The sequence below is a fragment of the Castor canadensis genome, chromosome 3, assembly GCF_047511655.1.
Source record: "Castor canadensis chromosome 3, mCasCan1.hap1v2, whole genome shotgun sequence".
NCBI classification, from domain to species: domain Eukaryota; kingdom Metazoa; phylum Chordata; class Mammalia; order Rodentia; family Castoridae; genus Castor; species Castor canadensis.
This window is the reverse complement of record NC_133388.1, coordinates 7160466-7176279: the sequence shown is the minus strand read 5'-3', so window position 1 is coordinate 7176279 and position 15814 is coordinate 7160466. Positions and strand designations below refer to the sequence as shown.

The 15814-nt window shown below is 40.2% G+C and overlaps 1 protein-coding gene across 12 annotated transcripts in view; it reads left to right on the top strand.

The window, feature by feature from the left end:
* Positions 1-15814, top strand: part of Mark3 (microtubule affinity regulating kinase 3) — a 119578-nt gene that overhangs the window by 91416 nt on the left and 12348 nt on the right. For all 12 annotated transcript variants that reach the window (XM_074067090.1, XM_074067087.1, XM_074067092.1 and 9 more), the window contains 7 exons: positions 2161-2397; positions 2581-2700; positions 4186-4285; positions 4583-4695; positions 5252-5405; positions 7400-7617; positions 12185-12288. In XM_074067090.1, the coding sequence (XP_073923191.1) occupies positions 2161-2397; positions 2581-2700; positions 4186-4285; positions 4583-4695; positions 5252-5405; positions 7400-7617; positions 12185-12288 (1046 nt within the window). The remainder of the gene's footprint in view (positions 1-2160; positions 2398-2580; positions 2701-4185; positions 4286-4582; positions 4696-5251; positions 5406-7399; positions 7618-12184; positions 12289-15814) is intronic.

Sequence of the window (15814 nt, the reverse complement as noted above, 5' to 3'; positions counted from 1 at the left end):
TTCTTTTTCTTTTATTATTCATATGTGCATACAAGGCTTGGTTCATTTCTCCCCCCTGCCCCCATCCCCTCCTCACTTCCTTCTTGTTATAGGAGCATAGACACCTCTGCTGCCCCTGCCCTGTGTCTGGCCCCTGGCTCCCTCTGGACCTGCGCTCTATCTGCTGTATATCTGCTACAGTTCTTCCTTTACTCAGCGGCAGTTCTATTTGTTTAAATCTTTTGTCTCTTAAAAAAAACCTTTCCAGCCCAGCCCTTCCAGACCCACCCTTTTTCCACCTTCACAGCACATTCTCTAAACCTCTGTGCTCTCCTCATGGGATTACTGTGCACTCACTTTCTCCTCTCAGCACTCAGTGATGAGCGCATACGCTTTTTCTAGCAGCTACAGTGACCTTCTGTGTGCTGATGGCCCCCACTCCGTTCCTGCAGCTAGAGTTCTCCTTCACCCAGAAACCCTAGCAAGTGGGCATCTTCAGGGTGGGCGGAGTAACTCAAGTGGTAGAGCTCCTGCCTAGCAAGTGTGAGGCCCTGACTTCAAACCCCATTACCACAAAAAGAAAAAAGAGGGCATCTTGAACTGAGTGTCCCTTGGGCACCTTAGGTACAGCCAGTTCAAAGCCAGAGCATCTACCTAAACTGAAGTGCATATTTCTTTCTGGTGACTGATATTCCTCAGAGGCCTCTACTTAACATTCCACTCATTCACCCCATCCTTTTGCTACTGTTCTTAAATGTCTCTTTTACCCAGTTCCTGTTCTCCAAGGCCAGACCACTATCACCTCATACTTGATTACAGCACTAATGTTTTGCCTCTGCTTCCAATTTTACCTCTTCCTCCTGTGTTATAGAATTGCCTTAAAAACACAAATGAAGCTGGGAGCTGTAATCGTAGCTACTCAGGAGGCAGGAGGATCACGGTTCGAAGCCAGCCCAGGTACATAGCTTGCCAGACCCTACCTAGAAAAACCCATCACAAAAAAAGGGCTGGCACAGTGGTTCAAGGTGTAGACCCTGAGTTCAAACCTCAGTACCACAAAAAAAAAAAAAAAAGAAGCCAGGTGCCTGTGGCCAACACCTGTAATCCTAGCTACTTGAAAGGCTAATATTGAGAAAAATCACAGTTCGAGCAAAATGGACTGGAGGTGTTACTCAAGCAGTAGAGCGTCTGCTTTGCGAATGTAAAACCCTGAATTCAAACACGAATCCCACCAAAATAACAAAAAAATAAAGAGAGAGATTGTTATTTTTCTGCTTAACTCTTTAATGACTTCTTGCCCTCAGTATGAAAACCCAAACTTCTGAGCACAGCTCACTCAGTGTCTATTTTGGTTTGGTCCCGGCAGCCTCCCCAGCCATCTCTCTCTTTCAGGTCCTTCAGAGAAACGTGCTCCCTTTCTACTCTGGGTTTTAAACTCTTTATTCTGCCTGAAAACATCCCTTGCAATCAGCTGCGCCTTCTCAGGCTTCAACTTTACTTACTCTAGGAAGCTGCCCTGTCTTTTATAGTGCTTAGCCCATGGCTTGTGACTCCTTTGTCACAGTGCTCGACTTTCAGGGCAGCTGCTTATTTTTCTGCCTTTCCCCTTCTACACTGTGAGTTCCTGAGGGCAGAGCCCTGTTTCACTCATCATTGTACATCCAGACATCCATCTAACATCTGCTTTGTGGAAGCCACCTAGTACCTGTTGGTTAAGGTAAATGAAGATGTCTCTGATTTGTCTCTTGAATGAGGTTAGGTATTCTCCCTCCCTGTTAATACCCATTTTTATAGCTATTTAACAGTTTTTATGAAATGTTCTCTGCACTTAAAGCAAATACCTATATTTTTTAAAAGCCCCTTACTCTTTTTCTTTTTTTTCCTCAAATACTTAGGGAAGCTCCTTACTAGGTGAAAAGGCTTAGTTTTTCTTTACCTTGGGGTATCTGATATTTAAATTTGTGTTATAATTGATCTGTGTTTAATGTCTGTGATTGTTAGTGTTGCAAAACTAGTAGTCCTAGTTTATCTCCTGTTTTTTTCTCTAGAAAGAGTTTTCTCATTAATCAGGAGACAATAGCTTTATGTTGTAGCAAAAACTTTTATGAAATGCCTAATCCTATCATAGTTATGAATGTATTTTAGTTAAGTTTCATTTTTGTCTTGATGTTTTCCCTCTAGGCTGAAAATCTATTGTTAGATGCGGATATGAACATTAAAATAGCAGATTTTGGTTTTAGCAATGAATTTACTGTTGGCAGTAAACTAGACACATTTTGTGGTAGTCCTCCATATGCAGCCCCAGAGCTCTTCCAGGGCAAGAAGTATGACGGGCCAGAAGTCGATGTGTGGAGTCTTGGCGTCATTCTGTACACCCTTGTCAGTGGGTCACTTCCCTTTGACGGGCAAAACCTGAAGGTATATGAAGCAGTTGCAGCTATGATGTTCATAAAACTAAGAGGATTTTTATTGCATGGATTAATATTTTTAATGTTTGATCAGTATGGGGGTTTCAGTGGGCTCTCATGGTTTTTTTTTTTTTTTTTTAAAGCCTGAAGGGGGTTGACTTACTAGTTTTCTTTCTTGTCTACATCCCCAAAGGAACTGAGAGAGAGAGTATTACGAGGGAAATACAGAATCCCTTTCTACATGTCCACAGACTGTGAAAACCTTCTCAAACGTTTCCTGGTGCTGAACCCTGTTAAACGTGGCACTCTGGAGGTACCCACACCAGTGGGAAGGAAGAGTATTTGCAGAACTTTGCTTGGTTTGCATGACATACAGAAGGCTTGCCTGGGGCTTTTGAAGCAGGAAGTGAAACCAAAAACAACTTTTTTAGGTTACCTTTTGAGCTAGAATCAATGAAATGTTGAAAATAAGTATTACTGAAGAAGGAAGTACGTTAGTCACATGCTGAGTGGCATGCTCACGACCCTGGGTCTGGAGATGGCATGTGGAGACGCCAGGGTTTCTTCCCAGCCCTACATTGTTGGGTAGGAGTGCCACCTTTAGGAAAGCATGCCCACCCATCCCAGTGAAAAATCCTACTAAAGATGACACTGTAAGAAAGAAAATAGAAGCCATGTTTTGAGGATCTGTATTACAGGTGCTTTATCAGTTTGTAAGACATGTTCTGAAATAGCCAGCAGTTTGGTTCTGGATCTCTGAATCATGTAATTACTTGAATAATGAGGTTTTTTTTTTTTTTTAATGACACTGGGGTTTGAACTCAGGGCCTCATGCTTGCTAGGCAGGCACTCTAACCTCGTATGTAGTTATATGGACAAATAGGACTCTGTCTTGAGATAGGTGGAAGGAAAAAAATCAGTCACAATATTTTCTCTAGCAGCAAATGAAGTATGGGTACAGCAAAGTATACCAAATGGATGCTACCAGTCAAAAACATGGCACAGAATATCAGTGTTCCAACCAGGCCTTTGACCTGTGACTTATCCACTGAAGGTATGGTTCAAGTGGTAGAGTGCCTGCTTTGCAAGCATGAGTTCAAACCCCAGTCCCACAAGAAAATCTTCAGCTAGGAACTGGTGGCTCACATCTGTAATCCCAGCTACTTGGAGGCTGAGATCAGAAGGATCATGGTTCAAAGCCAGTCCAGGAAAGTAGTTCATGAGACCCATCTCTAAAATAACAAGACCAAAATGGACTGGAGATGGGGTCCAAGTGGTTGAGTGCCTACTTTGCAAGTGTGAAGCTCTGAATTCAAACCCCAGCCCCACCAAAAAAAAAAAAAAAAAGAAATGCGATATATCCATATGTGACAGGGGGTCTCTAATCTAGGAGGAAGAGAATGTAGGCTATGGTAAATATATGGATAGAAATAATGTGAGGCAACAAACAACAGTCATAGCTGATAACATATTTCTGAGTGACCAGACAAAAGGCATAGGATGGGGAGGGGAGGAATGAAGGAGAATGGTAGAGGGGTGAATTCAAGTACGATATACTTCATAACGTTGTAAGAACTTTTGTAAATGCCACAATGTACCCCCACCCAATACAACAGTTAGAGAAAAAAAAAAGGTATAGGATGGACAATTATTCTTTGGCCAGTGTTTAGTACAGTCTCGTTTCCAAATCTTGCATAGTTTTTAAATACAAGGACAGAGATTAAAATGATTTCTCCTAAACATTGTGATTATTGGGGCATTTTATTTTATGCTGCTAATGAACAGCTCCCCTTTTCAGCAAATCATGAAGGACAGATGGATCAATGCAGGGCATGAGGAAGATGAGCTTAAGCCATTCGTCGAACCAGAACTAGACATCTCAGACCAGAAAAGAATAGGTAATTACTCTGTATCTGCATGTTTGTGTAAGTAATGTATTTGTTTTGACTCCTGTGTGTATCTTGCAAATGGGAATGAAGGGAAGTTAAGCACAGAATTTGCAGATTTGTTCTTTTTCATAGTGTTTGGGAGCTTAGTACCTGCAGTTTCCTATACCAACATGCAGTAGCTCAGAAAGATAGTCACCTGTTCATTTATGTTAGTAAATGGATAATCTTTTAGGTCAAATAAAATTATTTTACCCTGTAGCACAATTATTTCATATCCATATAAATCTCACTTTATTCTTCTTTTAGATATTATGGTGGGAATGGGATACTCACAAGAAGAAATTCAAGAATCTCTTAGTAAAATGAAATATGATGAAATCACAGCTACGTATTTGTTGTTGGGAAGAAAATCTTCAGAGGTAAGATGAATCAGAAAGGTATAATATATACACACATACAAACGTACTTGATATTTTTCGGTTTTTTTGGTGGTATTAGTGTTTGAACTTTGGGCCTCACACTTGCTAGGCAGGCATGATACCACATGAGCCACTCCACCAGCTCTTTTTAAAAATCTACCTGCAATTAACAAATCTGACTCCTTTGGCCATTATGAGCTAGTATTTTAACTTCCAGATAATAACCCTTTATCAAAAACTTGATATTATCAAAAACTTGAGTACTCATAAATTAACATGTAGTTGTTAAAAATTTGAAAAGGATATAAAGTATCAAAATAAACAGAGCATCTTTAGTTATTTGAAAAAGCCTAGAAACAAGATCATTAATACATAACCTTTTGTGCGTTTTCCTAGCAGTTGGAAAAATACTTTTGCCTGAGTTTAGAGTTGTCCTTCTGTACATCATGTTCATGAGAGGTTGTATGTGTCCTGACAAGTTGAGTTCCTAACACACCACTGGGATCCATATGCCTGCTGTTCTTGTTCTCCTGCCACTCTTCTCATTCTCCCATAGCTGGACGCTAGTGACTCCAGTTCTAGCAGCAACCTTTCACTTGCTAAAGTGCGGCCAAGCAGTGACCTCAGCAATAGCACTGGCCAGTCTCCTCACCACAAAGTACAGAGAAGCGTTTCTTCAAGCCAAAAGCAGAGACGGTACAGTGACCATGGTAGGTCCAATACTGTTCCAACAACTTCTCTGAAAGTGTCTTCTTGCATAGGGCCTAGGAGGTTGGAAGTTAGCTCAATGTTCCTTCCTAACATTTCTAGGGACTCCTACCAGTACTGGCATGATTCAGGCTTTGACCTTCTTGGTACATTCAGTGGGCTTTTTGCTGGATAAGGCTCAGCAGAGTGAAAACCTCACCCTTCATCCTCTGACACCCTACCACAGTCTGTAGTTCTGCTCATCTCTTCACCTGTGCCTTGGGTTCACTGTCTGCAGCAGCACTGTTAGTGGAGTTGTTTGTGCTGATGACAGTGTTCTCTATCTGTGCAGTCTGGAATGATAACTTAGAGCTACAGGAGGCTATTGAGCATTTGAGCTGAGAAAGTGACTTGCAGGGTTTTTTTAATTTCAATTAAGATAAACACGTGGACAGTGGCTACTATCACTGAACAGGGTAGCCCTAGAGAATATGTAGTACCCCAGTTTTGCCTTAATAGGATCAAATTTTTACTGTGTCACTCATATCCACATTCTTGCTGTTGGTGTAGTTAAGCTACCCTCCCTCTTTTTTGTTGTGGTACTGGGGTTTTGAACTCAGGGCTTCACACTTGCTGGGCAGGCACTCTGCTGCTTGAGCCACTCCTTCAGCTCTTTTTTGTGTTGGTTATTTTTGAGATAGGGACTGATGAACTATTTGCCTAGGCTGACTTTGAACCTAGATCCTCCTGATCTCTGCCTTCCAAGTAGCTAGGATTACAGGCATGAGCCACTGGTGCCCAGCTGGTGTTTTTTTTTTTTTTTTTTGAGACAAGGTCTCATTGAACTCCTTTCCCTTTGACTTCAGCCTCCTGAGTGCTGGAATTACAGGTGTCTATCAACACGGTTGGCTTTGGTGCTGATTTTTTAAGATTACTGCTAGGTACCATATCTGATACTCTAGCTTTCATGTTCTTTTCCAAATTCTTTGAACTCCAGACATCCTGTGATACCATTCAGGGTCTCCAGATGGCTTACTGCAGGACACCAGTAAATTGTCTACTCTGGTCATCTCTGGGCAATCTCCTGGATATGACCAGGAACCTCTGCCTGCTTTCTCCTTGTTGCTTGCAGGAGGAAGGTGTTTTTCTTTGCTTCTACCACCTTCCCCTGTCTACTAATATTCCCTTTTATGTAGAAGATATGAGTGAATTTTTTTTTTAAATGTAAGATAAAATTGCAAAAGAAATGATCCATGAAGCCAGGCACCAGTGACTTTTACCTGTCATCCTAGCTACTTGGGAGACTGAGATCAGTAGAATCACGGTTTGAGGCCAGCCTAGACAAGTAGTTCTCAAGACCCTATCTCCAAAATAACCACAGCAAAATGAACTGGAGGTATAACTCAAGCGATAGAGCACCTGCTTTGTAAGCTAGAAGCCTTGAGTTCAAACCCCAGTCCCACCAAAAAAAAAAAAATCATGCAGGAAATCTGTACTGTTCTGTTCTAGAAGGTGAAGGCATCTCTTGTTCAAAAAGGATGGAATATGCTCAGATGTACCGGGTGTGCATCTCGTTAGTTTCAATGGCTATACAGTGACATCCCCCTTAAGTTATTTCCAAAGGATAATTCTAGACTTAGTGACTATTTAAAAAAATCTTTTAGAAAAGTAGAAATTTAGTGAATGAGTAAAATTTCAATATTAGATTTATTTTATAGTATAAGGTAAACATCTAAATAGAAAACATCTTAGGTGATCTACACTTTTTAGATGAACAGTTGTCTTAGGTCATCTTACAAAATATGTTCATTTTCACAGAATAAAATGTGAAACTGTTGTGTCTTTTAAAAAGTAAACTCTTTTTCTTGTTTTCATTGTGGTGCTATTTGTGCTATGTTTGTTTTTTTTTTTATTGTTGTGCTGGGTGGGGGTACATTGTGACCTTTACAAATGTTCTTACAATATATCAACTGTATCATACTTGAATTCACCCCCAAGAGTGAACTCTTTATTGTAGCTGGACCAGCTATACCTTCAGTTGTGGTATATCCAAAGAGGAGTCAGACCAGCACCGCAGATAGTGACCTCAAAGAAGATGGAATTCCCTCCCGGAAACCAAGTGGCAGTGCTGTAGGAGGAAAAGGAATTGCTCCTGCCAGTCCCATGCTTGGGAATGCAAGTAATCCCAATAAGGCAGATATTCCTGAACGCAAGAAGAGCCCTGCTGTCCCCAGTGTAAGTGTTACTGATCTGTGGAGCAATCCTAGGGTTGTTGGGCTGGAACCAACTAGAAACGGTTGTCACCTGTTTTTCCAGGAGTCCATCCATTTCACTTCTTTGTTCTCTGTCTGCATCCCCTTCCCACTAGACCACCATGCCCATTCTCAGCCTATACAACTTCTGCTTGCTACATTGTATTTCTTGTTGACCTCTCTGTCTGGGGTCTTTCCTGCAGCTGTTATTTCACAGTTCTAGAGGCTGTGAAGTCCAAGGTCAAGGCATCAGCAGGTTACCCTGTGATAATGGCTGTTCTCTGCTTCCAGAGGCTGCTGTTTCCCTGTTGCTGCATCCTCCAGAGGAAGGAACACTGTGTCCTCAAACAGCAGGGGGCAGTTTCTCCCTGACAGCGCTGGGAATTGAACCTGAGACCTTGCACATGCTGAACACACACTCTACCACTAAACCACATCCTTAGCCCTCCCTCATACCCTTTTATAAAGCATTTTATAAAGCACTAATAATGCCATAAAAGTCCCAGTTCTTAATACTGTTACATTGGGTATTAAGTTTCACCATGAATTCTGGAAGGACACAAGCATGCAAACTACAGTATACCTCCCAAATTAAGTGAATGGCCAGGTTCTGCATGTCAGGGGCTCTGTGTAGTTATTCATCTACTGATACAGGTCATGTCAGTACTAACAGATGGAGAGACAGAAGTCACTAAAAACAGTGGCAATGCAAACAGGTGACAACAGGCAGAAAGCTGTTGTGCACAACTCCAGGAAGTTGACCACGTTGTTCCAGGGAGAGTGAGTTTGCACTGAAACCTTCTGTGTGGCAAGGACCATGAACTTGGTAAACTGTAAGGAAAAGAAAATGAAAGAAAGCTATATAATTGCCTGAAGTCATACAGCTGACCTGAGTCTAGCTCTTAATCCCTATCCTTAATAAAATGTCCCCAGTGAGTAGATAGTACTTGTTAAATTAAATTGAATCTATTCAAAGAAGCCTTTCCATAGATTAAAGTGCTTCTATATGACCTAATATAGTAATTATTATTCATAGTACTTATACAAGTAACTTTGGAAAGAATTTGCAGAGATGTGAGCAAATCTTAAGGTTGTTTTGTAAGCATTTTTTCACTATAGAATCAACAGTTGTACAGTCCTTCCTCCACTCCCTAGAGAGGAGCCCCCTGGGAAGCCTGCTGCTCCCTTTGGGAGCCCTTGGTTGTGTCCATCTGGGACCAAGGGTTCATAAAGGATCCCAAGGGGTTTTGTCTATTTGCCTAGTCAGAATAAACCCTGTGTTTAAAATATTTGTATTTGTATTTGTATTTTGGCTTCTGAATACCATAAAGTGGAATTGTCATTCCATAACCCTATTTAAATTCAGTCTCCAACTCTTTTTGACAGTTATCAGAAAAGATAAGGACTTCATTCTCTGCCTTTGACATTCCATCCCTATTTTTCTGTATGCTGCCCTTCTGAAAGTATGTCCTGAGCATTATCAGTCACCCATATTTGCCTTTTTACAAGAGAGAGGAGTAATCAGCAACTGTACTAGTTAGCTTGAAGTTACTATAACAGAATACAGAATACCTGGGCTGGTGGAGTGGCTTTAGCAGTAGAGCACCTGCCTAGCAAGTGTGAGGCCCTAAGTTTAAACCCCAGTGCCACCAAAAAACCTAAGAACTTCCCACTAGGCCTCAGAGGTCCCACAACTTCCCGATAGCTGCACCCTAGGAACCAAGCCTTTAATATATGGACTTTTGGGGGACATTTGTCCAAAGCACAGCAACAGCGTTACTGTAATTTTCTCCCATTAGTGCAGAGTTTCAGTCTACAGTATCCACTCATGCTGTACTAAAGGCTACTTTATCTTTGGACTCAGTTGCAGAGATCTTACATATCATGTACAGGGTCTTGGGTTCCATCTCCAGCACCATGAAAAAAAGATTGTAATAAAAACAATTATCTGATAAAATCCTTCATTATGATTTTTGCTCTTTGCAGTTTAGTGTTTTTTATTTTGAAAGTTAAATTGATATGAAATCCACATGACATACAATTAACCAAGTATACAACTTGGTGGTGTTTAGTATACTCACAGTGTTGTGCAACCATCATCTTTCTCTAGTTTCAGAACTTTCCAACATGGCAGAACACCCTACATCCATTCAGTAATTAATTAATCATTTCCCATTCCTGTTCTGGTAGCCACTACTCTGTTTTTTATCTGTCTAATTTGCCTGCTCTGAATGTTTCATATAAATGGAATTATGCAGTATGACTACATTTTATATATGACTCTGTGTGTGTGTGTTACTGAGGTTTGAACTCAGGCCTCAGGCTTGCTAAGGCAGGCGCTCTGACACTTGAGCCACTCCATCAGCCCTTGTGTAAGACTTCTTTTAATTCAGTATAATATTTCAAAGTTCATCCAAATTATAGCATGTAGCAGTTCTTTGGTCCTTTTTAAGCTCAGTAATATTCTGTTGTGTGTACAGACCACAATTTATCTGATCACTCACTGATAGACATTTAGGTTATTTCTACAAATGTTTGTGTACAGGTTTGTGTGGATTTAGGTTAGGTTTTCATTTCTCTTGGATATATACCTAGGGATAAAATTGCTGGGTTTTGCTGTAATTCTGTGTTTTAACTTTTTGAGGAATCACCAAACTGTTTTCGACAGCAACTGCATCATTTTAGATTCTTTCCAGCAGTATATGAGAGTTCCTGTTTCTCCACATGCTTCCGAACACTTCTCATCTTCTTTTGTTATTTAAACTATCTCCTAGTTGGTCTGAAGTGGCATCCTAGAGATTGACTGGAGTTTGAAGTCAGGGCTTCACACTTGCTAAGCAAGTGCTCTTATCACTTGAGCCATGCCCCCAAACTCACTCTGTTTTGGTTATTTTTCTTCCTTCCCTTTCCTTCCCTTTCCCCTTTCCCCTTTCCCCTTTCCCCTTTCCTTTCTTTCCACATTCAATTATTAGTTTTATTGTAAGTATTTCATTTTACAGTATAAATCATAAAAGATTAAGACTATACACACCAGTGTCTACAATCTAGGGATAATTATTGGGGTCTTTTTTAGGTGTTTTTTTTTTCTTTTTTGACAGTACTGGGGTTTGAGCTCTGGGCTTCCTGCTTAGGCAGTCTCTCTTACTGCTTAGGCCTCACCTCCTGCCCAGTGCTTTGTTATTTTTCCAAAATAAGAGTCTCTAGTTTTCCCCCAGCCTGGACCATGATCCTGTTTATACCTCTTGCATACCATGCCTAACTTTTTATTGGTTAAAAAAAAGTCTCACTATCTTTCTCTCCCATCCCCTCAACTGACCTTGAACCAGTGCTTTAACCTCCCAAGTAGCTGGGATTGTAGCCATGAGCCACCACGCCCAGCTGAGTCATCTGTTTTTAAGTTGGGTTGTCATTTTGTAGTTGCATTGTAGGAGTTGTTTATGTATTTATTCACTGGCAGTCCTGGGGATTGAACCCAGGTCCTCACACTTGCAAGGCAAGCAAGTGCTCTAGCACTTGAGCCACACAGCCCCCTCCTGTCCCCAAGTCCTTTTGTTTTTAGATTTTTTTTCCCTTGCATTACTGGGTCATGAACTCAGGCCTACACCTTGAGCCACTCCACCAGCCCTTTTTTGTGAAGAGTTGTTTTAGAGATAGGGTCTCATGAACTATTTACCCAGGCTGAGTTCTAACCACGATCCTCCTAATCGCTACCTCCTGAGTAGCTAGGATTACAGGCGTGAGCCACCAGTACCCAGCTTCCTTTTGCTTTTAGTTTGTTTCTCAGATAGGGTCTTGCACTAATTTTGTCCAGCCTAGCCTCAAGTGGCAATCCTCCTATCTCTGCCTCTTCAGTAGCTGCATTTACAGGAATATGCCACCATACCAGCTTTATGTATTCTAAGTATTAGAATATGGTCAGATATAGGAATTTGCATATATTTTCTCTCATTGTGAAGGTTTTCTTTTCACTTACTTAATGTCTTTTGCCCAAAATAAAGTCCACTTTATTTTTTCTTGTTTGTTCATGCTTTTGGTGTCGTGTTTATGAATCCATTGTCAAATACAGCATTGTGCAGCTATTTATGTCTTAATTTTCTTATTTTATTTGTGTATATATTTATCTTATAATCCTGCCTTTTAATTTTGAAAGTATTTGCTTTTAAAATAGTGGGTCACCCTGATGGCTTTTTTTTTTTTTTTTTTTTGGTGGGCCTGGGGTTTGAACTCAGTGCCTCATACTTGCAAAGCAGGTGCTCTACCACTTATTTTTTGCTCTGATTATTTTGGAGATGTGAGTTTCAGGAGCTATTTGCTCAGGTTGCCTACAAAGCACTGTCTTCCCAATCTCAGCCTCCCAAATAGCTAGGATAATAAGCGCAAGTCACTAGCACTCAGCTCTCACCCATTTTCAATCTTTTGGCCATTGCTATTGATATTTTAGCATAATTTTATTTAAAGATTGAGTATCCATGTTTATATAGATAAGCTATTTTTCCTCATTGGACTGTAGTTACCAAATAATTTAAGACAAAAATGCCCTTTTCTTACAGAGTAACACAGCATCTGGTGGAATGACGCGCCGAAATACTTACGTTTGCAGTGAGAGAACTACAGCCGACAGACATTCAGTGATTCAGAATGGCAAAGAAAACAGGTATGAAATTTTACTTGTCAACAAGAAAAAATTTTTTCCAAGAGAAATGATAAGTAATGTTATTTACTTATTAGTATTTATAATTAAAATTCAAATAATAATAAGTCTTCTCTGAAGGTAAGTTAACATTGAATACTAATTTTAAGCAAGGATTCCTAATTCTTGTTGTCCAGAGCATTCTATTCCTGGCTTGCTGTGTATGATGAGAAAAGGATTGAGTTAAACCAGGGGATTTTACTTCAGGATTAGATGGTGGACTGTAGAAGAGTAAGTACGGAAACGGTGGTGATTTTGTGCACATTAATAACTTGCACAGGGGCTGGGGTGTAGTTCAGTGGCAGAATGCTGCCACATTAGCATACACATGGCCCTGGGTTTCATCTCCAGCTCTGCAAAAATAATAACAACTTGAACAGAAATGAAAAGTGGAGGGGTGCAATGGAGGGCTGAGGCAAGGAGCCACACTTCTAGATATGAGCATAATGTAGGGCTCTGAATGTTCTGTGAAAGGTAAACAGTTTGCTACAAAGGTGTAGAGTGTAGAGTTGTGGTGTACCTCTACATCAGAGATTCTTGAGAAGCAGAAATAGAGAAGCCAACATTATCGATGGTTTAAAATACTAACAAGGTCATATGTCTGTATGGAAAGCATCATAACAACTTTCTTGGGATTATGGAATAAGAAACAATAGTCAGAAAAGTAGATCCAGAGACCATGAGGTACTGTTAATTTGAGGGGAAAGAAAAAGAGAGAAGTTTATTTGGTAGAATAAAGTAGTTAAACATGTATTCCATACAGAACATATTTCTTAGACTGATACGGATTTTTCATCTTTATTTTTGGAAGAGTAATATACAAACTAAATTCTGAGTAAGGAGGTAAAGATCAAAGTGAGTCCTGGAGTAGCAATCCATGAAATGAATTCATACCATCTTTATTTTGTCCCCTGGACTTCCAGCTTGAGCATTGTCTACCCATGTGTAGCATAAAAGTGGTTTCTTTTTTTTTCTTGTCATATTAACGTTCTGAAACTGTTTTGAAGGTCTGTCTCCACTAAATCCTATTAGTTAGGCAACATGCATAACCAGTAATCTCTGTGACTTCTTGAGAAAGATCCTTCCCTTGTTAAACCCTATGTGGCATGTCACTGTTCCAGAGGTCACTTAGGGTTGAACTAATGTGAGACTAAGCTTGTAATGTAAAACTGAATTTTTAGTGAATGTTTAATGAATATTTTTTATGAATTTTTAGAACTATTTATACTCTGGTATTCTCTTTTCTGACTCCTGGTCCTAAAAACAGTTGGGCTGAGTTTGGTGGCTCATAGCTATAATCCCACTTGGGAGGCAGTGATCAGGAGTATCACAGATCGAGGCTAGTTAGGGCAGAAAAGGTTAGTGAGAACCCATTTCAACCAGTAAAAAGCTGGATGTGATAGTGTGTGCTTGTCATCCCATCTACACTGAAAGCAAAGTAGGATCAAAGTCCAGTCTAGCCAAGGCATAAACGTGAGACCCTATTTGAAAAATAAAGCAGCCAAGTGCTGGTGGCTTGTGCCTGTAATCCTAACTACTTGGGAGGCTGAGGTAAGGAAGGTCGAGGTCCAAGGCCAGCCTGGGCAAATAGTTCGTGAGACCCCTCTACAAAATAACCAGAGCAAAAATTGACACACTGGCTCACGTAGTACCTGCTTTGCAAACATGAAGCCCTGAGTTCAAACCCTAGTAACAACCAGAAAAAAAAAAGAAAAGAAAGAATAATAAAGCAAAAAGAGTAGGGGGCAAGGCTCAAGAAGTAGAGCATCTGCCTATGAAGTGGGAGTCCCTGAGTTCAACCTCTAGTACTGCCACAAAAAAAAAAAACAAAACTATTTAGAACATAATTGAGTATAGCAACAGGGCTAAGTAGTTCACAGGTAATGATTGGTATATTTATTTCTTAATAGTCTATTGTCTAGTAGATTTTCTTACAGTTCCATTCTAAACTCTTATCAGATTTGTTCTAGTTTGTAAGTGGCTTAATAAAAACTAACAGATTACCTGAAGTTTCTACTGGACTAGAAAACTTGTTTCATGGCCTCCTCCTTTTTTAGAAATGCTTCTACATTGTTGAAGTACTCTGTCAGGCTTCTTCTGGAGTTTATTTGTAGAATGTAGACCTTGGCATTCAGACACGGTCTTTTCCCCCCTGTGTCTGCATACCAGTGGCGTGCATTAAGTGCATGTGTGCGTGCAAAAACATGCACATGCCCTGGTCTTCTAATTCACCTTTTATCATTTGATTTGTCTTTGGAAATAGTTTGAAGACTTCTTGAATTCCTTTGGAGTCATTTCCTTTCTGCATTCTCCCTGAAGACACCTTCCTTGTTGGGGCTGATTTCCCCATTCTCCTACTTTGACTGTGTGTGTTGCTTCTCTCAGCATCAGTCATTGAAATACTTTGTTTTTTGAAGATGTTGTCTTTATCTTTAGTCAGAGAGAGCCTCAGTGCCCACACCCTATAAGACAGGGCCTGTAGTTTTAATAATACCTGCATTTTATTTTTCTTTCTGCATTGAAAACTAATGAGAAAAACTGAAAAAGTATTGGATTTGAGGACTGACCTGGTGGTCATATTTTTACTTTCACTTAAGGTACTAAATGTGAAAATTTTCTGTCCCTTAAAGTTGGTGCTTGAGTGCCGTGAGCTGGAGGCTCACGCCTGTAACCCTAGCTACTCAGGAGGCAGAGGTCAAGGAGGATCAGGGTTTGAAGCCATCCAGGCAAATGGTTTGCAAGGCCCTACCTTGAAAATAACCTTTCACAAAAAAAAAAAAAAAGGGCTGGTGGAGAGGCTCAAGGTGAAGGCCCTGAGTTCAAGCCCTAGTACCTCAAAAAACAAAAAAAAATTGATGCTTAAGTCCTCGGTGAACTTTCTCTCTGCACAGGTGATTTATTAGAGAGATTGCTGCTTTTTTCTCTCCTTTCCCACCTGCATATCTTAGTCCTTCACTAAGTTAAGATACAAGTGAGCTATATAATGCCTAGGCCTGTTAACTTCTGAAATAAGCACATTGTTCCATTTTTAGCCTTAAATATGTTGGACTCTCTTCCTTATGCAACTATTTATACAGAATTCCAACATAAGAAGGATCATGGCTGATAAAAACTGTGAAGCTTTGAAGGTTTAAACCAAAGGCTGTACATGTCTTAACAAGCCCTAACTACCTTCGAAACCTACTGTGAACATGGGGTACTGTTTTAAAGGCTGACCAAATATGGATTTTGTCCTTTTGCCACAGGGAAGAGTAATTGATTTTTAATATATAGGTATTTTCTTTTCAAAATTAGCTTTATGTACTGTTTTTATTAGTACACTCTTTTATCAGCTTTCTTGTGTGAAAAATGAAATTAATCCTTGGAGTCTATGGGATAGTGTGGCTTTTGACAGATTGTTGCTCTGGAATGAGCACTCATTCTTGTTTTCAGGGAGCCTCATTTTGAAGCCAGGTATGGTGACAGCCTGCCTACTCTGCTGTAGTGTTCC